This window comes from Dendrobates tinctorius, unplaced genomic scaffold, assembly GCF_039654945.1.
Source record: "Dendrobates tinctorius isolate UK_male_01 unplaced genomic scaffold, ASM3965494v1 ptg000057l, whole genome shotgun sequence".
NCBI lineage: Eukaryota > Metazoa > Chordata > Amphibia > Anura > Dendrobatidae > Dendrobates > Dendrobates tinctorius.
This window is the reverse complement of record NW_027361725.1, coordinates 14,849,400-14,870,225: the sequence shown is the minus strand read 5'-3', so window position 1 is coordinate 14,870,225 and position 20,826 is coordinate 14,849,400. Positions and strand designations below refer to the sequence as shown.

The 20,826-nt window shown below is 44.6% G+C and overlaps 1 protein-coding gene across 1 annotated transcript; it reads left to right on the top strand.

Moving 5' to 3' along the window:
- Positions 1–231: 231 nt before the first annotated feature.
- On the top strand, positions 232–11,974 carry KLHL28 (kelch like family member 28). Its single transcript, XM_073577784.1, has 5 exons — positions 232–467; positions 4,212–5,110; positions 6,660–7,103; positions 9,324–9,532; positions 10,640–11,974. The coding sequence occupies exons 2-5, from the start codon at positions 4,212–4,214 to the stop codon at positions 10,801–10,803; spliced, it is 1,716 nt and encodes a 571-aa protein (XP_073433885.1). The 5' UTR covers positions 232–467; the 3' UTR covers positions 10,804–11,974.
- Positions 11,975–20,826: the final 8,852 nt, after the last annotated feature.

Genomic DNA, 20,826 nt, shown 5'->3' with positions numbered 1-20,826 from the left:
TGAGCCTCTCCTCCTACACACACCATATACTGTATGTATACACCAGGGAGGAGGGGCCAGGAAAGTGGAGCTTTATTCGGGACTAAAGGTAACGCACAGGTCATTGCAGATGATGATGACAATGTGCTGCGTCCCTCCTTACACACAGTCACACACCATATATGCCATGGAGGAACTGGCAGGATAGATTTGGGACTGAAGGGTTAATTCACGTGCATTTCTTCACATCTCCTCCCCCAGATGAGTCACAGTCAGGATTCACTGCTGACAGGCGCCAGAAAAAAAACAAAACGGCTTGTTCACCCTGCAGAGCCGGCTCATTTCGTTCACAGCAGGGAGCCGGCTCTTTGTATCGGATCGTTCACGAACGACACATCACTACCTGGAAGTGACGCTTTCTCTCCGCTGTGTTTGGGTTGTGACAGCAGAGGAGCTTGTGTGTGTTCTGCTGTCTCCGGGCGACACAGGTAGGCGACATCTGGGAGGAGGATGATGGGAGTGGTGGTGCTCGGGGTCTGGGAGTGATGGGGCATGCACAGTATAAAGGGCGGTATGTTATAGACATAGGATCCTGGGAGCGGCCCCTGGGGATGGATGAGGCAGAGCAGATGTGTCAGGTCCCAGAATTTGGGTTTGTTGGCAAAGTCAGCCATAAATAGTGATCTGTGGCTTCCTGATCCTTCGGCGTCCGCTCCATCCCAAAGCCCCCGGGGGAGCGGTGTGTGTGGGGGGGGGGCGGCCTATAATCAGGCCCAAGAAATAGGGGTCAGCCAGCCTCCTTCTATGTATAGAGAGAACAAGCAGCAGAATTAAGTATTGAACACGTCACTAGTTTTCCAAGTAAATCTATTTCTAAGAGTGCTATTGACATGAAATTCTCACCCGATGTCGATACCAGCCCATCCAATAAGCACAGGAAAAGAAATCAAACCATGCATGTCCATAAGTTAGGTTATGTGTAATAATGACATAGGGAAATATATTGAATGCATGAAGAAAGAGAGGTGCAAAAAGCCATGGAAAGTTAGGATACCTGCAAAAATCTATCAGGAAGCAATCCTGCCACTTAGTGAAAAATATCAGCTGGTACATCAATTGCCTATAAAGAGGTGTCTCATTACCAAGGTGCCACACAAGAACCATCTCATGATGGGTAAAACCAGTGAGCTGTCTGAAGACCTTTGCAACCTTATTGTTGCAAAACATACTGATGGAATTAGTTAGAGAACAATTTCTAAACTACTGAAGGCTCCAGTAAGCACTGCTGGAGCCATAATCTAGAAGCGGAGAAAACAAAATTTCACCAAAAACCGACCAGGACCAGGTGGTGCTCACCGCAAGATTTCAGACAGAGGAGTGAAAAGAATTATTAGAAAAGTTATCCAGTAGCCAATAATCACCTGTCGAGAGCTACAGAAAGACCTGGAATCAGCAGGTACAATTGTTTCAATGAAAATAGTATGTAATGCCCTAAACCTCCATGACCTGTATGCCTACACACCCCGCAAGACTCCAGCGCTGAAAAAAAACGCATGTTCAAGTGCATTTAAAGTTTGCTCAGCAACATTTAGACAAGCCTGTGAAATACTGGGAGAATATAGTCTGGTCAGATGAGGTCAAAATTGAACTCTTTGGATGCCATAATACCCACCATGTTTGGGAGGCTAAAAGGCACTGGATATCACCACAAAACACCATACCAACAGTGAAGTTTGGTGGGAACATTCACGGTGTGGGTCTGTTTTTCAGGATACGGCACTGTCAATCTTCATATAATTTAAGTCTTCAGGATGAATGGAAGAATGTACCAAGACATTCTTGAAAAAATTCTACTGCCATCTACCAGGTTGATATAGATGAAACAAGGGAGGACATTTCAGCAAGACAGTGATTCCAAACACAGCCAAGGAAACTGTCAGAGAAAGAAAGTAAATCCCAACCAATCAGCGGACCTGAATCCAAGAGAAAATGTGTGGAAGGAACACATAGTCCTAGTTTATAGGAGTCCACGGGACCTTCAGGATGTGAAGAGTGTTTGTGTGGAAGAATGGGCAATATCACACCTGGGCAATGCCTGTGACTAGTTTCTCCGTACAGGAAGCGTCTTGAAGCTTCAACTCCAGCAAAGGCTTTTGTACAAAGTATTACATTTCAGTAGGTGTGTTCAATACTTTTCCCTGAGTCACTTCTCATTTTTACACGTAACATAATTTATGGACATCTATGGTTTATTTCTTTCCCTGTGTGGATTGGATGCATTGTTACCGACATCTGATGAGAATTTCATGTCAATTGCACCATTTACAAATATTTTTACTTAAATATTGAGCACATGACCAATTTTATATTTCACCCACTGCAGTCGTCCGGCCCCTTCTACTCACAGCCGGTGTATGGACGGATCAGTCCTTAGCTCATATAGTGAAATAAGCCGTCAGCTGGCCCTCTTGGGTGTCACAGCCGGTGTATATGGCTGTCTATAAGCTGTGAGCCAGCCCTCTCCATAAGACAACACAGGGAATACTCGGGGCCGGAAGTGAGGCTGCTGGGACCAGTGACGGAGCGGCCACCAGCAGTTTGCGCCAATTGCTTCTTATTTAATTAAGGAAATCTTCTGGTATAAAAGTAGCATTTTTTCTGCCATTTATTACGGACCCCTTGCTGAGAGTTGGGGGAGCAGTGATGTCGGCAGTGGAGAATACTATGGATTTTCTGCAAGTGGATGAGCGTTGTGCGGGATCTTTTTACAAGTTGCAGAGAAATGATACCGCCGATTCCAGTCTTTGCATTGCACAGGGTGACGTGCCGCTGGCCGCCCTTCAGCTACAAATGGCATTCAGCTCTGCTACATCTGTAGTCACTACATGTGCATTCACAAGAAAGAGGAAATGTTGGTTATTTCAGAATTCTGGTGAGAGGAGAGGGGGCACAGGAAGCCTGTGGTTTGTAATCTGCGCACACCGTCCTGGGGAACCATACACTGCATTTAGAGGGGGATTCCAGCCTCATACAGTGATAATCCCTCACTCTATGGTCACTGGAGATCTGACTGCTGTGACCCCCATTGGCCCTGAGAATGATGGGGATCCCCTTCACAGCGGCGCTTCGGCCCACCTCATCTGCTGGTACAGTTCACGTTGACTTGAAGGATTGTTCCCCAAATCACAAGTTCTACCTATAGGATAGGGGATAACGTGCTGATTGCTGGGGGGCCAATGATTGGAGAGGAGGTGAGCATACCCACCGAGCAGAGCCCCAATCTCGGGATCACAGGGGACACCGAGCGATAAGCCAATTATTCCCTGTCTTGTGGCTAAGGTGATAACGTTTGATTTTTGGCGAATAGCCATTTAAATGGAGCTTTTTTGCTGTTCCCCTGCACAGCTGCATGTCGTGGTTAAGGGGACGCACTGCTAAACCTGTGATGCCGCCTTTTCGTTTTCAGAGTCGTGGGCGTTCCAGAGATCCGACCTCCACTAATCATTAAGGAAGGGCACATCCTACGATACATAATCGCTTCATAGAATGAGAATACCACTTAGGCCGGGATCACACATGCGAGGAATACGGCCGAGTCTCGCATGTTAATACCCGGCACTGCCACCAGCACTCAGGAGCGGAGCGTGCGGCCGTATAGCAATAAATGGAGCCGCACGCTCCGCTCCCGAGAGCCGGCGGCAGTGCCGGGTATTAACATGCGAGACTCGGCCGTATTCCTCGCATGTGTGATCCCGGCCTTTTACTAAGTATTTGGTTTGGGGGTGCCATAAAGGAAATGTCTGTAGTCAAAGGAAAGGCAGACTGTTCTCTTACGGAAAGGCGAGGGCAGGTAAGTCGGGAGAGGGCCGTATCCTCTTTGCAGGAAGGTGGGGGCGGGCCGCAGTGTCTTTGCAGGAAGGTGGGGGCGGGCCGCAGTGTCTTTGCAGGAAGGTGGGGGCGGGCCGCAGTGTCTTTGCAGGAAGGTGGGGGCGGGCCGCAGTGTCTTTGCAGGAAGGTGGGGGCGGGCCGCAGTGTCTTTGCAGGAAGGTGGGGGCGGGCCGCAGTGTCTTTGCAGGAAGGTGGGGGCGGGCCGCAGTGTCTTTGCAGGAAGGTGAGGTGGGCCGCATTGCCTTTGCATGAAGGTGGGGGCGGGCCGCAGTGCCTTTGCGAGAAGGCTGGACGTAGTCTCTTTGCATTGATGCTTACACAATGACCATGTCATCTCCTTTCAGATGGACCAGTCCTCTCAGTCCTACATGCTTGCCAACATTACCCACTTGCACTCAGAACAGCTCCTGCAGGGCCTGAACCTCCTCCGCCAGCACCACGAGCTCTGCGACATTGTCCTCCAGGTGGGCGATGTCAAGATCCACGCCCATAAAGTGGTGCTCGCCAGCATCAGCCCTTACTTCAAAGCCATGTTTACGGGAAACCTTTCGGAGAAAGAGAATTCGCAGGTGGAGTTCCAATGCGTCGACGAGGCCGCCCTCCAGGCCATCATAGAGTACGCTTACACGGGGACCGTCTTCATCTCCCAAGAAACGGTGGAGTCCCTTCTTCCGGCCGCGAACCTCCTGCAGATCAAGCTGGTGCTGAAGGAATGCTGCGCGTTCTTGGAGAGCCAGCTCGACGTGGGCAATTGCATCGGGATCTCCCGCTTCGCCGAGACGTACGGCTGCCACGAACTCTACCTAGCTGCCAACAAGTTCATTTGCCAGAACTTTGAGGACGTTTGTCAGACGGAAGAGTTTTTCGAGCTGACTAACTCCGAGCTCCACGAGATCGTCTCCAATGACTGTTTGAATGTTGTGAATGAGGAGAGCGTGTTTTATGCCCTCGAGGCCTGGATCAAGTACGACGTGCAGGAGCGACAGAAGTTCCTCTCCCAGTTGTTGCACTGTGTCCGGCTGCCATTGCTGAGTGTCAAATTTCTTACCCGGCTCTATGAAGCAAATCACCTTATACGCGATGACCACACGTGTAAGCACTTACTGAACGAAGCTCTGAAATACCATTTTATGCCTGAACACAGACTCTCCCATCAGACGGTGCTAAAGACACAGCCGCGCTGTGCTCCCAAAGTGCTCTGCGCGGTGGGAGGGAAAGCTGGACTGTTTAATTGCCTGGAAAGGTACGTTCATGGGTCTTAACATTTAAAGGAACGTTCCATTGCTCTAAAATTTTGATGTTAAGTCCTTGAGGACATTCGACCATTTTTTTTTTTTTTTTTTTACAGCGGTTAAGGTGGGTGCTAAGACTGTGCAACCTCTCATGTCAGGTCCTTCGCTGTCGGATGGGGCAGAAGGCAGAAATGGTTTATCACCACTCCTGTCTTGTCTTTCAGCCTGCAGAAATGCTCATTTTGCTTTTGGATCCGGTGAGCTCATGACTATTAGCTGAGAGCTAATAGCTCATGCTAGCTATGGCACGGGCATGGTTTTCTTATTACTGAGGGTCTTATGGATGCCTCAGCTGTGCAGTAAGAAAAAAATTGTTTTGTGCCTTCAGCTCTGGTGCAGAACTACGCGTCACCATGGAGACAGACTACAAAAAGCCTCCCCCTTGTAGTCTGATCTTGCAGTCATGTACATCTCCTTTCCATACCATTGGCACACCTTCAATACGTAGGAAAAAAGTAAGATCACTGGGAATAGAGCTTGACTGCAGGATCAGACTAAACTTAGTTTTTATGTAGTCTGTTACCATGGAGACACAGATTTGCATTGGAGCTGTAGACGCAATAATTTCTTTTTAATTAGGACTATTTGCAAAGCGGCTTTATTACTCATTTTGGCATTAGGGCTGTAGAAATAATAAAGGTTATCAAACATGTCTATTCCCAGGGAAAGGCCATTACAAACAAATATAAGACACCCTAAGCATTAGGCCATGGTCCCCCTCCCCAATATCTGCCCTCAGGACTGCATAAAGTAACCCTTATATATGTTATGGCTCAGTGCAAGGTTTTGTATCTTCCTGCCTCCCACTGATTGACAGCAGGAGCTCCAGGCAAACCAATGCTGTCAATCACTAATGAGGGAGGTGGAAATATGCAAAACAAGTGGGTGGAGCAATGCACTGAGGGTGTGGCCAAATTTGTAATTGGCATATTTGATTGAACTTCTTTTTTTGCAGAATGAAGTTTATTAAAGGACCTATCTTTATAGTTTGGGCTGACACACTCCATTTCAAAGTACTGTTAGTGTAGCCTGATCTAATCCACAGTGTCCGCTCTTCAGATCATGTTTATGTACGCGGACCGTTTCCCAGCCGCCCCGAGGTCCGTTTCCCAGCCGCCCCGAGGTCCGTTTCCCAAATGAACATTCTGGTAAACAAGTCTGAATCATTGGTGCTTAGTAAGTCAAGAAGTCACTCTTAGAGTACTGTCATCACATGTGAGCATAGGTCTCTGCATCTGTGGAATAAATCTGTGCAAGAAATGTATTTTATCAAGCAATGCAGATTAGCATGCAGATATGAAAACCAGCAGAGCATGTCAATATCCACCCACAGCAGCAAATAATACTAGATTTTTTTTTTAATTAATTTCAGCCCCTTCTAATAATAATTATGAGAAGGGTATTCCTTTTAAGATTTCACAGGACCGAGATGGCAGTGACTGCAGGAGTTAGTATATGTTATTACTTTGTAGTCTTTTGAACTCTCTCCTTTTTTTTCAGCATGGAGATGTATTTTCCCCAAGACGACTCTTGGATCGGCCTGGCCCCACTCGGATCACCCCGATATGAATTTGGACTGTGCACTCTGGACCAGAAAGTGTACGTGGTTGGAGGCATCGCCACTCACATGAGACAGGGCATCAATTACAGGATGCACGAGAGCTCTGTGGAGTGTTGGGACCCCGTTACCAACACGTGGACCTCGGTAGAGAGAATGAACAAGTGTCGGAGCACCATCGGCGCGGTAGTCTTGGCTGGGGAACTTTATGCCTTAGGTGGATACGACGGAACGTCATGTTTACAATCTGTTGAAAAATACATCCCGAAGGCTAAAGAGTGGCAGCCGGTCGCCCCCATGATTAAGACAAGAAGTTGCTTTGCAGGTGCCGTCCTGGATGGTATGATCTATGCTATAGGGGGCTACGGGCCCGCACACATGAACAGGTACGGGTGTACTTTGTAGTATTGTCTTGTGCTTTTCAGTCCTCTGGATAATTAACCACCAGGGATGTAATTAGCGACCTATAAATACATTGTTGTTAGGGGAACAACTTCTGTATGTAAATGGCAGATCCCTCCATGGGAAGGAGGTAGTAGTGACAACCTCAGGGGGGCAAATTTGTTCCCGGGATCGCCATCTTCCATGACTTTTTGTGAACTGATTCATTATCTTCAAAGCGCTGCGCAAAATAAACCCCGGGCCATCCGGCCACTAAAGTCGACACAAAGGCGTGAAATTCATCAATTTGCTAAATTTGGCAACTTTTTCCCATTTTTTTTTTTTTCAAGTGGGTGTATCCTAAATATGCACGACAAATATTCTACCATTTTTTACGCACAAGTAGCTGAAATATCAGCCAGCTCATAGTAGGATTCTATTTAGTTTTCTGGTACGAGGACCACTCTAAATATGCAGCAGAGTAAATCGGCAGCATATAATTGGTGGTCTCTGCACAACACGAATGTTCTCGCACTTTGCACCTCTTTTTATTAGATCTATATGTTGTCCTGTTCCTCTGTTGTTCCTCCTGCAAATATATGTACAGTCATATGTAAAAGTTTGGGCACCCCTATTAATGTTAACCTTTTTTCTTTATAACAATTTTGGTTTTTGCAACAGCTATTTCAGTTTCATATATCTAATAACTGATGGACTCAGTTATATTTCTGGATTCAAATGAGGTTTATTGTACTAACAGAAAATGTGCAATCTGCATTTAAACAAAATTTGACTGGTGCAAAAGTATGGGCACCCTTATCATTTTCTTGATTTGAACACTCCTAACTACTTTTTACTGACTTCCTGAAGCACTAAATTGGTTTTGTAACCTCATTGAGCTTTGAACTTCATAGCCAGGTGTATCAAATCATGAGAAAAGGTATTTAAGGTGGCCACTTGCAAGTAGTTCTCCTATTTGATTCTCCTATGAAGAGTGGCATCATGGGCTCCTCAAAACAACTCTCAAATGATCTGAAAACCAAGATTATTCAACATAGCTTTTCAGGGGAAGGATACAAAAAGTTGTCTCAGAGATTTAACCTGTCAGTTTCCACTGTGAGGAACATAGTAAGGAAATGGAAGAACACAGGTACAGTTCTTGTTAAGCCCAGAAGTGGCAGGCCAAGAAAAATATCAGAAAGGCAGAGAAGAAGAATGGTGAGAACAGTCAAGGACAATCCACAGACCACCTCCAAAGACCTGCAGCATCATCTTGCTGCAGATGGTGTCACTGTGCATCGGTCAACAATACAGCGCATGCATAATGCCTTTTTGTATGACCAAACAACTCAATCTTTGTTTCATCAGTCCACAGGACCTTCTTCCAAAATGTAACTGGCTTGTTCTAATGTGCTTTTGCATACCTCAGGCGACTCTGTTTGTGGCGTGCTTGCAGAAACGGCTTCTTTCACATCACTCTCCCATACAGCTTCTCCTTGTGCAAAGTGCGCTGTATTGTTGACCGATGCAGGAAGGTGGAACTACTTGCAAGTAGCCACCTTAAATACCTTTTCTCATGATTTGATACACCTGGCTATGAAGTTCAAAGCTCAATGAGGTTACAAAACCAATTTAGTGCTTCAGGAAGTCAGTAAAAAGTAGTTAGGAGTGTTCAAATCAAGACAATGATAAGGGTGCCCATACTTTTGCACCGGTCAAATTTTGTTTAAATGCAGATTGCACATTTTCTGTTAGTACAATAAACCTCATTTGAATCCAGAAATATAACTGAGTCCATCAGTTATTAGATATATGAAACTGAAATAGCTGTTGCAAAAACCAAAATTGTTATAAAGAAAAAAGGTTAACATTAATAGGGGTGCCCAAACTTTTACATATGACTGTATAAGCCATCACTATTCAAAGGGGGACATGTTCCTAATTGTTCAGTCAGTGCTAACAGTATTAAACGGGGCAGGGAAATATGCTACCGACAAGCGGGATGATGAGTCTTGGTTGCCCATTTTTTTTTTTTTTGTTTTTTCTTTACCCCCATCCATTTCCAGGAGCATTAACAGAGCGACAACTGAAAGCAAAGATTTGTGAAAAGATGATCCAGAATGACTAAAACTGATATGTGAAGAGAGCGGACAGGCCTTGTGGATATGACACGGTGGGCACTTGGTGCACCTCATTAATTGTGATCTTTTCCCCTCTTTCCCCAGTGTGGAGCGATACGATCCCGCTAAAGACTCCTGGGAGATGGTGGCCCCGATGGCCGACAAGAGGATTAATTTCGGAGTGAGCGTCATGCTGGGATTTGTATTTGTAGTGGGGGGTCACAACGGAGTGTCCCATTTATCGAGCATCGAGAGGTACGACCCCCATCAGAATCAATGGACGGTCTGCAGACCGATGACCGAACCCAGGACAGGTGAGAAAAATCATGAATTCTTCACGTCTGCCACGCATTCCTCTGAGGAATTGTGAGAACCTAGTGGATTACACTGTCTCTAAGAGGAGATCTGTATACACAGGAACACGACCTGGGAGGAAAAACTGACGCACAAGTGCCACTGTATTTATCCCTTAAAGGGAATCTGTCACCCCTTTTTTGAGATATCTAATGATATCATTCATGTGTCACATAAGGATTCTCTTAGTACTTTTGCTTCCCCCTGACCCTTTCATGCATAAATACCTTGTTTATATCGGTTCAGGTGTATGTAAACTGCCGCTGTCCGGTCCGCTGGGTGGGGCTTATTCACCTACTCCCCCCCCCCCCCCATTTCTTCTTGTGTAGAGCAAGACAGGGGGGAGCAGGTGAATAAGCCCCGCCCATTGGACCGGACTGCGGCAGTTTACATACATCTGAACCGATAAAAACAAGGTATTTATGCATGAGAGGTGCGGGGTCAGGGGAAAGCAAAAGTACTAAGAGAATCCTTATGTGACACACAATTGAATGATATCATTAGATATCTCAAAAAAGGGGTGACAGATTCCCTTTAAAGGGTCTCTTCAGCATTGGGAGGTGAGCGATTCTGGTAATGTCACGTCTGCACCAATAGGGCACACGTCCTATCAGGTAAGTGCAGACGTGACGTCATCCGAGCTGCCAACTCCCGGTGGGTAACTGTTGCACCAGATAACTGTGCGGGTGTGTGGCCATCTACGGCTCCTCTAAATAAGTGCAGCCCAAAATGCGTTGCACCAATTTTCTGCAAAAACGCGCAGTTTCTCCATGTGTTGACAGATCACACCGCACAAAAACTGTAGAAAAAACCCATGTCTAAATTAGGGGTCTACACCTTGCAGATTTTCAGCTGTTTAAAGACTACAACTCCCATCATATCCTGATTTATTGAATTGTGTTTTACATGATTGAAGGGCAGTTCTTCTAAACCACAATAGAGAAATATTTTAGGGGCTTTTAGTGACTACAATGGAGACCCCCTTTATTGAGCCAACGCAGAGAGTGGGATCATTGGGGGCACCTATCATGCACAATTATATTAATACTTTTTTTTGTGGTTCCCAGGAGTCGGAGCGGCAGTGATCGACAACTACCTCTATGTGGTTGGGGGTCATTCAGGATCATCCTATCTCAATACTGTACAGAAATACGACCCCATCTCGGACACGTGGCTGGACTCGGCCGGTATGGCATATTCGCGATGTAACTTTGGCCTGACGGCCCTTTGACGGACGTGAGCACACGGTGTGATATCGTATTCCTGCATGAGTGGACGTCCAAGGCCTCGGAGAGAGATCTACGAAGACGTGGCGATCCCAGGCGAGAATTGTCTGGTCCGCCTGGCGAACGTGCGCTGCACATGCTCGCATTTCTTTAGCCGGTGATTTTTTTTCCCCCCAAACCTAGCCTACGCTCCAAAGTACCTAACATTGCAGTCGTAGTCAGGGGAAGTCGTCGCTGTGTATCGCTCGTCTTACAGTTAGAAGTTTACATTCAGGACTATTGGCTTTTATGTCGGTGCTCTCCGTTTAATTAGATACACATTTCCTCCTAAAATTAAAAAAAAAAAAGAGCAGTAGATGTAAAGTGAATGGCCAATAAGTCCAAAATTTTATGCCGTTTCATTCCTTAATTTATTTTTATGGCGGCTGAAGCGCTGTTTTTTCCACTACAGACCGGAGATGTTTTAATGAGTGTTGTGGGCATGCTCGGTAACCAGCGCAGGGGACGTGGTGCAGGGAGGGTAAGAGATAAGCTGTGACCATTATCAGTTGTGATTGGTGGATCCTGGGTAGATAATGCAGTTCACCTCCCTGTGCAGTGAAATCTGCACAGTTCATAGTGCATGCCCACAACAGTAGTAAAAAAATAGTATTTACTAAATAGTAAAATATATAGGTGATAAGTAATTTAACTCCTTGGCGACGGTCGACATCTATTTACTTAGCCATGTGCGATCTCTATATGGACCTGAGACTTCTTCATGCAGCGTGGGTGACGGCTGTGTTATACAGCCGGCACCCAAGAGTAACTTCTGTGATCGGAGCTAGCTCCGATACCGACCTTTAAAAGGCTTTAATATGGCATCTGTTAGTTCTGATGACGATCGACACGTCCCCTCCCTTACAGGACGTAACCGTGTGGGGGCTGATTAGTTGGCGTTGCAGCCATGGGCCTATAGAAGACGGATGTATGCCATGTTAGAACTTTTATGAAGTTCTGCCTGTGAATGGACTGTGTAGGTCATCAATACACTTCAATATAGTATAGGCAATCGCAGATATAGGTCCCTAGACGTTTTATAAAATGATACCTCATTAGCCAGAAAACAAAAAAATACTACATTGATTGAAAACTAAAGTTACGGGTCTCAGAAATTTATGTGGAAATGTTTTTTTTTTTTTTTAAAGTTCTTAATTTTTATTTTAACTACTAAAATAAGCTAAAAATATCTTCAAGTCTGGCATTGGTGTAATCGTACTAACCTGGAGAAACATATTCTCTGGTCATCTTTACTGAACGGCAAAAAAATTGGCAGAATTGCTGTTTTTTCCCTTATTTCACTGTACTTGGAATTTTTTTAATCTTTTTTTTTGGCATATTCTATAGTAAAATGAATGGCGACTTTTAAAAGTACAACTCGTGTGACAAAAAACAGACCCCTTGCATGGTTATGGGGACGGTAATATGTAAAAGTTATGGCTTTTGGAAAGCGGGGAAGACAAAATAAAAGTCCAAAAAACAAAACTTTCTCACTTTTTCTGTGTCTGGTAAAGCTGGGTGACCATTAATGTGGATTCCGTTACACTTCCCTTTATTCAGCAGATTGCAGAGTGTATATAAGACCACCATTATGGCAGCCATACTGGCCGTCACCCGACTTTCTCGGAAACAGATGAGACTCGAGGAAGAACCCTGGGGTGCATGGACTGCTTTAATTTTGGGAGGAAAGGTTGTAGTGGATGCACTGGCCTTTCTGCATCTTGTCCAGAAGGTTTTTAGTGCAGGGTGGATCTGTCCGGTTGAGATACGGGTGGTCCCAGCTGTGTACCGTCCTGGAGTACAACCCTCAACATCTACGCATATGCCCGATGACTGATAGTCATGAAATACTGATGCATGGCCAACCAGGTGTCCATCATGGAGTTTATTCTGGAAATATTTAACCCTTCTCTTACTATTTAAGGAATATATGCAGCGTCCCTTGTACATGACGCATTATCTGTAGATAGATATTTATGAGACTGAACGTGTGGCACCACCAGGCCACAAGGAGGCGCTGCTGTCACACCGAAGAGCAGACCAGAGCGCCATAGTGGCGGCTTATGGTTGAGTTACCTCACTGACTGCAGTCCGACGTTATCTGGGGAATAAGACTGGACATCATAGGATAGACTAACATGGCTGCTTTCCTTAACAGCACGCCACCCTTATCTAAAGGCTGTCCCTGGTATCGCAGCTCACCTTCACTGCAGTAGAGAGGAGGTGCAATATCAAACAAAACCCACGGCAGGGGGTGAAAAAGGAAACCATGGTTAGCCAACAATTTTGATCAATATTAAAATACATGCATATAAAGGGGTTGTCCAGGATTAGTAAAATATGGCTACAGCCTCACTGGTATAACTGGAAGCTGGTGGGATCCAATGTAAAATCCTGGGAGACGAATTCTCAACGTTCGCTGTTGAAAGAGCTTACAGGGTCCCTACACGACCGCTGCCTCCGGGGGCCCCGCCTCGACCATTTCTGGCACGCCTGCTCAATTGCAAGGACAGAGATACCATTCTGCGTCGTTTCCATCTTTCCGGATTTCTCCATGGCGCTGCAGAAGCAGCGGGCGCAGTTCATCGAGGTCAAGAAGCGACTCAGAGACAGGAACATTGTGTATTCGATGATATATCCGGCCCGGCTCCGGGTTGTTCATGAAGGTTCCTCCGTATTTTTTACAGATCCGACGGAGGCGACTGAGTGGCTGCGATCCCATAGGGGGTCCCCTACGAAAGAATCCTAATGTGGTGGCTGTTACTTCAGATCCTCTTAATTAACGGTCTAATTGGAGCTCTCTCGGCGAGTTCCCAGATACCAGCTATACCGGACGCTGTACTCAGTGATGGTATCCCCCGGTTTCTCTTTTAATTGGGGCGTAAGACTGTACGCCTATGTTACTAGGTTTTTGTTTTGCTTTCTCTTTTTCAAAAGTTTTAATTTTTTTTTATAGTTGTTTAGATGGAGGCCGCAGCCAACGCCTAATTCTGTTATCTGTGTGGGATCTCTGCACTTGATTCGGGCACCATTATGCATCATATCCAGATGGAGGGGTATGGGTTCTGAGCTGATTTGTATGACCTGGAATGTAAGAGGCATAAAAAACCCTGAAAGAAAATTAAGGTGTTCTCACAAATTAGACACTACCATCCTCACATTGTGGCTTTGGTAGAGACGCACCTGACCAGAGATACGGTTCGGTGGGTACAGAAACCGTGGGTGCAATGGTTTATACATGCCTTTCACACTAGCTACTCAAGGGGAGCCTCACTGTTAATTCATAAAGATGTTCGGTGGGAGGCCCGGAAGGACCCCGAGGGGCGATTTGTGTTCGTTTATGTGCTGATTAACTCTCAGAAATATGTCATTCTTTGTATCTATAATCCACCTCCGGCCAATATATCAATTATTCAGAAGGCATTAAGCTTTGCTTTAAATTACCCAGACGTACATGTCATCTGTATGGGAATGGCCATCTTGATAAATTGAGACTGGGCGATGGAATACAGGATGGGGTCCCCCCCCCCGGGCACATCCCAACTGTCACAATTCATGGCGGGTAGTGGGTGGCTGGTTCTATGGAGAGTGCGCCATCCAGAGACCAAGGAGTATACTTGCCATTCCTCCACTAAACGCTCTTTGTCTCGCATAGACTACATTTTTGGGTCCAGCAGTCTGGCGGCGTGGGTGGATGATATTAAACATGGAAGCAGGGGGATCTCGGACCATAGTCCAGTTATTCTCAAGCTTAAATATGGGCCATTGACTAAAAGGATAACATGGAAGCTGAACCCTTTTTGGCTGAAGTTGATAACATCCCGATAGAACGATAGACCAGTTGAGTTGCTTCGTCTCATCTCACCCCGAAATATTAATGTATTTTGGGATGCTCTCAAATCCTATTTGTGGGGTTGTCTATCCTCCACGATTTCTCACATTAAACGGATGACGTCGGAGGAGGATGGCGAGATGGAGCGACGTCTGAAAGACTCGGAGGCAGCCTATATATCAGATCAAACTAGCAGTAATAGGGTAGAGTGGCTGACCGCTCAAAGGTTATATGCTCAATACACTGACACCAAGACGAAACGTAAATTATTTTTTGCCCGGCAGTCTTGTTTTGAAATGGGGAATCAGGCGAATAGATTTCTGGCTTACTTGGTAGGACAGCATAACACAACTAATACAATTCTACAGATCCGTGATTCGGGTGGTACTTTGGTTTCCTCAACTGAGGAGATACTACGGTGCTTTTCTGATTATTATGGTTCATTGTACAATTCGAAGACTGATATGGACGGCCCGGAGTGTCTAAATTATCTGTCAGATATAGAGTTTCCTACGCTAAGTCCTTCCCAACAGGCATTTATGGATGCTGAATTTACTTTGGAGGAGATGGAGGATGCCATAAAAGACATGGCCTCCGGGAAGGCCCCTGGGCCGGATGGATTTCCTGTGGAATTGTATAGGAAATACCAGGATATATTGGCACCCCTCTTGTTGACAGTGTTCCGTGAGATTTGGGCGGGGGGATGCATGCCGGAGTCCTTTTATGAGGCCAATATAATAGTTCTAAAAAGGGAAGGGAAGCACCCTTTAGATTGTGGCTCTTACAGGCCTATATCACTAGTAAATGTGGACTATAAAATTCTTACAAAAATTCTGGCCAAAAGAGTGAACTCTGTTATATTAGATCTTGTACACCTTGATCAGACTGGTTTTATGCCGGGTAAGAGTACCTCCATAAATATCAGACGTGTCCAGTCAGTGGTCCAATATAGTTCTCTGGTATCAGATAATGAATGGGCATTGGCGTCGCTTGATGCGGCCAAGGCCTTTGACTCGCTTGAATGGCCTTTTCTCCATGCATGTTTACAGAGATATGGATTTGGTGATAGATTTCAAAAATGGGTCAATGTTCTATACATGAAGCCCAAGGCCCGGGTCATCGTCAATAACTCCATATCTGAATCATTTTCATTGCATAGGGGAACTCGTCAAGGGTGTCCCCTTTCCCCGGCTCTTTTTGCTCTTGCTATTGAGGCGCTGGCAATTCATATAAGATCTTCCCCTAATATTGCTGGTATAGAAATAGCGGGTCAAACAGATACCATAGGCCTATATGCTGACGATATGGTGATATTTATGGACAAAGCGGAGAAGACCCTGACAAGAGTGATCACTACCATAAATAAATTTAGTAAATATTCTGGCCTATATATAAACTGGGAGAAGTCTGCTTTGATGCCTCTTTCCCATGCTCCAATGCCATGACTTGAGACTCTCTCCTTACTGCCCATTGTAACCAATTTTAAATATCTTGGTATCCATATCTCTCAGGGTAGCAAATTTGATCTGCAACTCAATATACAACCATTGCTGGAAATGGTCAAAGGTAAATTTGCGATTTGGGGTAAACTTCCACCGTCTGTAGCCGGACGTATTAATTTAATAAAAATGATATTACTCCCCAAGCTTAGCTACTTTCTACAACATAGTGCGGTGGTGGTGCCCAAATCCTTTTTTGCTAATCTGAACTCCCAAACCACATCCTTTATTTGGGGGAAAGCCAGGCCTAAACTTAAACTAACCACTCTACAGTGGCCCAGGAGGGGGAGGAGGGGCGGCGTTACCCGATTTCTTTTTATATTATTTAGCTGGACAGGCCAAGGCTATAAGTACATGGATGCCTGGAGGTCACCTCCCGAATTCTGAGAGTCATCTACTTCATAATGCACAGATTAGTTGCCCACTGGGTTTTTTAGAAATGAAAATAAATGTCTTGAAACTGCTACCTCTACTTCGTTTGGCACGATCAGTATGGAGACAAATTAAGGGGGCGATCAGATTTAGGGATATTATAGCTGAAATGCCCCTATGGAATAATGACTACCTCCCGGTGCTACGTGAACATCCATCCGCCAAGTTCTGGGCTCAGTATAGTGTCTTTACGATAGGTGATCTGTATGATCATGGAACATTGGTATCCTTTGAGCAATTACAAGTTAATCGCAGTGTCCCGAGATCCCAGTTTTTCCGTTATTTACAGCTAAGATCAGCTCTTCAATCACACATGAGATGTATGGGTATAGATAATGCCATCTCGTCTTTACCTCTGATAGGGATTCTCAAATCACAGGGCCCTCAGGGTCTCATCTCCTCTCTATATACATATCTGTTGTCAGTGGGGACAGAATGTGCTTTAGATTCCGTTAAGAAGAAATGGGAAGGGCTCATCCCTGATACACAGAGTGAGGAATGGGAAGAAATCCTGGATTCACCAATCTGGGTGTCTCCGTCTGCCAACAACAGGATGATACAATTGTATATTATTAATCAATCATATTTGACTCCAATACGACTCTTTAAGATGGGCCAATACCCATCATTGGAATGTTTGAGATGTCATTCAATAGATGCAAACTTTATCCATATGATCTGGTGCTGTCCTGTTGTTGCGCAATACTGGAGGGAGGTGACATCATTATTAGCATCCCTGGTACAGACCCCAGTTCCCCTTGAGCCACTGATCTGTCTGTTTGGAGTGTGGGATGAGGAGGCATGGGGTCAATATGTTGGGATTTTTCTACGGGAGACACTGTTCATGGCACGGAAGATAGTGGCGTTGCGATGGATGGGGAGCTCACCTCCTTCTCTTGGGTCCTGGATCACTTTAGTAAACTCGATTATTCCATATGAACTTACACTGTACCAAATAGAGGATGCCCGGGTAAATTCACAAAGATTTGGGAGAGGTGGAACTCCTCTCACCTCACCTTGCAGAGTGGAGATGTCGCACAGTAAACTACTCACTGTATAGAAGTAGGCTGCGAGATAGTTTATGTTTTGGTAGATGTAGGTAGGGTTTAGAAGCTAGGCAGGTTTTATTGCTGATATAACACAACACCACGGTGATTTAATTGATATTATGTTTGCTTTTTTTTTTACACACAATTGACACATCATGTTTCATCTATTCATGTTATTTGAGCATATATATGTTTTGTATCAAACTTAATATCTTGTACTAAATGTGTGTGTGATATAACTGCTTATGGTTTAATAAACGAATTTAAAAAAAAAAAATCAACAAGCACCACAGCTCTGTGGACCCTAACTCCAGGGTTTGGATATGCTCCTGATCACACTTGTCTCCAGAGTGGGTCTTGTATTACATCTCAGCCCTATTGTGATAAATGGGACGCTGCAATACTAGACAGGTTTTTTTTTTTTTAAAGGCAGCAATGTTTATCTTTTCCTAGACAATCCCTTTAAGCAACAAACCCCCCCCCCCAAAAAAAAAAAACTGCCTGAAGGTACCTGTGTCCTTTAGTTTTTTACATCTAGACAGTGAAATACTGCCCCGATATGAGAAGACTGCAGAGCAAGCTTGTGAAATATCCACAGCATATGCGCTACGTCTCGCTGGAGTCAGCCGATAGAAGCCTTTGTTGTGCATGCTCCAGGTAGAGGCTGCTAATGGTCGTCTCCACTGTTGTGTAGACCACGATTATACATTTTATTGTAGAAGTATAGCTCCCTGTCTCGGGCAGGGCATGCTGGGAGTTGTGGTTCTGCAATGGCTTTAAAACCGCAGCTTGGAGATCACTGCCAGAAAGAAATCCAGCAAAATGTTAATTGCAGCGGAGGATGTTTGCAGAGCTACTGGAGGTTTCCTAAGGCCCAGGCACGCAGGATTTAATATCATCCCGATTACTGGGGGTTTCACCACCAATTCCCCCCCCAAAAAAAACACAATTCTAAACATCCCCTCCTGAAGGAAGAGAAGGTCGAGCACGACCACATTCATTCCAGGTGAGGGAGTGCAGAGGTCTCCACGGCAGTGCACATGAATTCATGCGGGGCTATTTACTACCATTTTTTTTTAAATCAATGGTGGTCCCAGTGGTCAGACCCCCAGCAATTAGTAGGTTATCCTTTCAGCTATGGAATAACTTCAAAACCCTTTGAATGCCATTTACAAGCAGTTATCTAGGAAAAAATGTAACCTTGTAAATACATTGTCATTTCTATTTTGCATCTGTATAATAATCCAGAGCTGCATTCACAATTCTGCAGGATGCCAGATTTGTTAGCTCTCCCCCAAACAAATCGTCCGAACATGCAAGCATCAGTGGGTAATGCTGACAGTGTAATGTGTATGGTGTCCTCGGACAGATGTCTGGGAAGGGAAGGATCTGGCACCTCTGATCCTGGACTGAAGAGCTTTTTGTTCTCCCTGAGATAAGCCACCAACAAGAGGTCAGTGGCTCTCCTAGAGGACACAGGAGCGCTCGGGCACCTTAGTCGTCTGTCTATAATGCAGCAGTTAGACATTACTTTATGCCGCCATTTTCTAGAATGCAAGTTGCCATTGATGACTCCGGTAGATCTAAGCTCTGAAGCTTGCAGAAATATGATTGCTGATCTGATGCCACACCTCTCTACAGGTGGAGTTTGGTATTGCAGCTCAGCTAAACAAATGGGTCTGAGATGCAAAACTATCCACAAGCGGTCAACCAGTGTGGTGCTGGTTCTGCAACAAAACAGACTTTTTTTTTTTTTTAAATCCTGGACAACCCCATTCATACAGTGATCATTTATACCATAACCAGAAAGGGTTACATCTCCATAGTCGGATAGTACGTGTAAAAACAAGCACTTTTGAAATTTACTGCATATTAAAATATTAATCCATTCTTAAGATATTAACATTTCTATTGTGTTTAACAAAAGAAAAAAAGGCATGCTAAGCTGGCGATCACCCAAAAAAGATCAGATATATATTTCAAAAAAAGGTATAAATATTTATTAGCAAAATATGTAGAAAAAAAACACATTAAAACCAATGCCTAAAAGAAAACATGGGTTTTTTTACCCCACAGACCTAAATTCAAGTATTACAATAAATACAAATCACTGTGTATATATTATTGTCAATTTTTTGGCACCTGCAAAAAAACTAAACTCCATGTGTTAAGGCGGTATGATGAAAGCATCTACAGGAACATATACACCATATGAAAAGGCAGTATAATAATGGTAAAACCAATGTTGACCGTTTGCAAAAATTCTAGCATCACCAATGGGGTGAAGAAATAATACCGTATATGCCCATTTACAGAAAAGGCTGAAAATTAGCCATACAGTAATGTCCAACAGAGTAGCAAATACTGCCCACACTGGCCAATTGGGGAATCTCTTTACTTCCATCAGGAATGGTGTCTTTCTATTAGATTGACACATTGGAGAGGATTGTGGCACATAGAGGTTCCGGCTATAACCATGGGTCATTTAAACGCTGGCACAATCCTTCATTTATGATGGGCGCCATTGAGCTTTTCCTAGTGTCATAACTATTTTAGGGACAATTTTTTGGCACCTGTTTAAGGACTCGAGAGATTTGTTAAATGTGTACTAGAAACATATGAAGGTGAAGAAATACTTTGTCATTTTCTGGCTTCATAGCATTTTATTTATCTGTACTTTTATCTGTTCTCAATGCATTTATTGAGAAATCCCCTTTGCCAACGATTCTGCGCTCTGATTTGTGTTTAATGTAATACTTGAATTTAGGTCTGTGGGGTAAAAACCCATGTTTTCTTTTGGGCATTGTTTTTAATGTGTGTGTTTTTTCTGCATATGTTGCTAATAAATATTTATACCTTTTTTGAAATATATATCTGATCTTTTTTGGGTGATCGCTGGCTTAGCATGCCTTTTTTTCTTTTGTTGATCGCTGTTATGCACATGTCATCGGCCGATCCCCTGCTTTTTATAACCAATTTTTGATACATTTTTATTGTGTTTACAACTCATTGTGTAGGATACCGACCACCGCTACTGCCTAGCATATAAGCACTGTGTTGAAGCTGGCCGCGATTAGGCGGACACATCGCTCGCCATGGTCAATTTCAAACCTGGGCTTACAAGCACAACAGGAAAAAAAAAAAAAAAAAAAAATCAGCTTGTAAGCACTGTGCACG

What these genes read in the sequence shown, in the direction of transcription:
- KLHL28 (XM_073577784.1), top strand. Translation starts at nt 4,212, where the DNA reads ATGGACCAGTCCTCTCAGTCCTACATGCTTGCCAACATTACCCACTTG. An exon ending in CTGTTTAATTGCCTGGAAAG is followed by an intron (nt 5,111 to 6,659) that starts GTACGTTCATGG and finishes CTTTTTTTTCAG; the next exon opens with CATGGAGATGTATTTTCCCC. An exon ending in GATGACCGAACCCAGGACAG is followed by an intron (nt 9,533 to 10,639) that starts GTGAGAAAAATC and finishes TGTGGTTCCCAG; the next exon opens with GAGTCGGAGCGGCAGTGATC.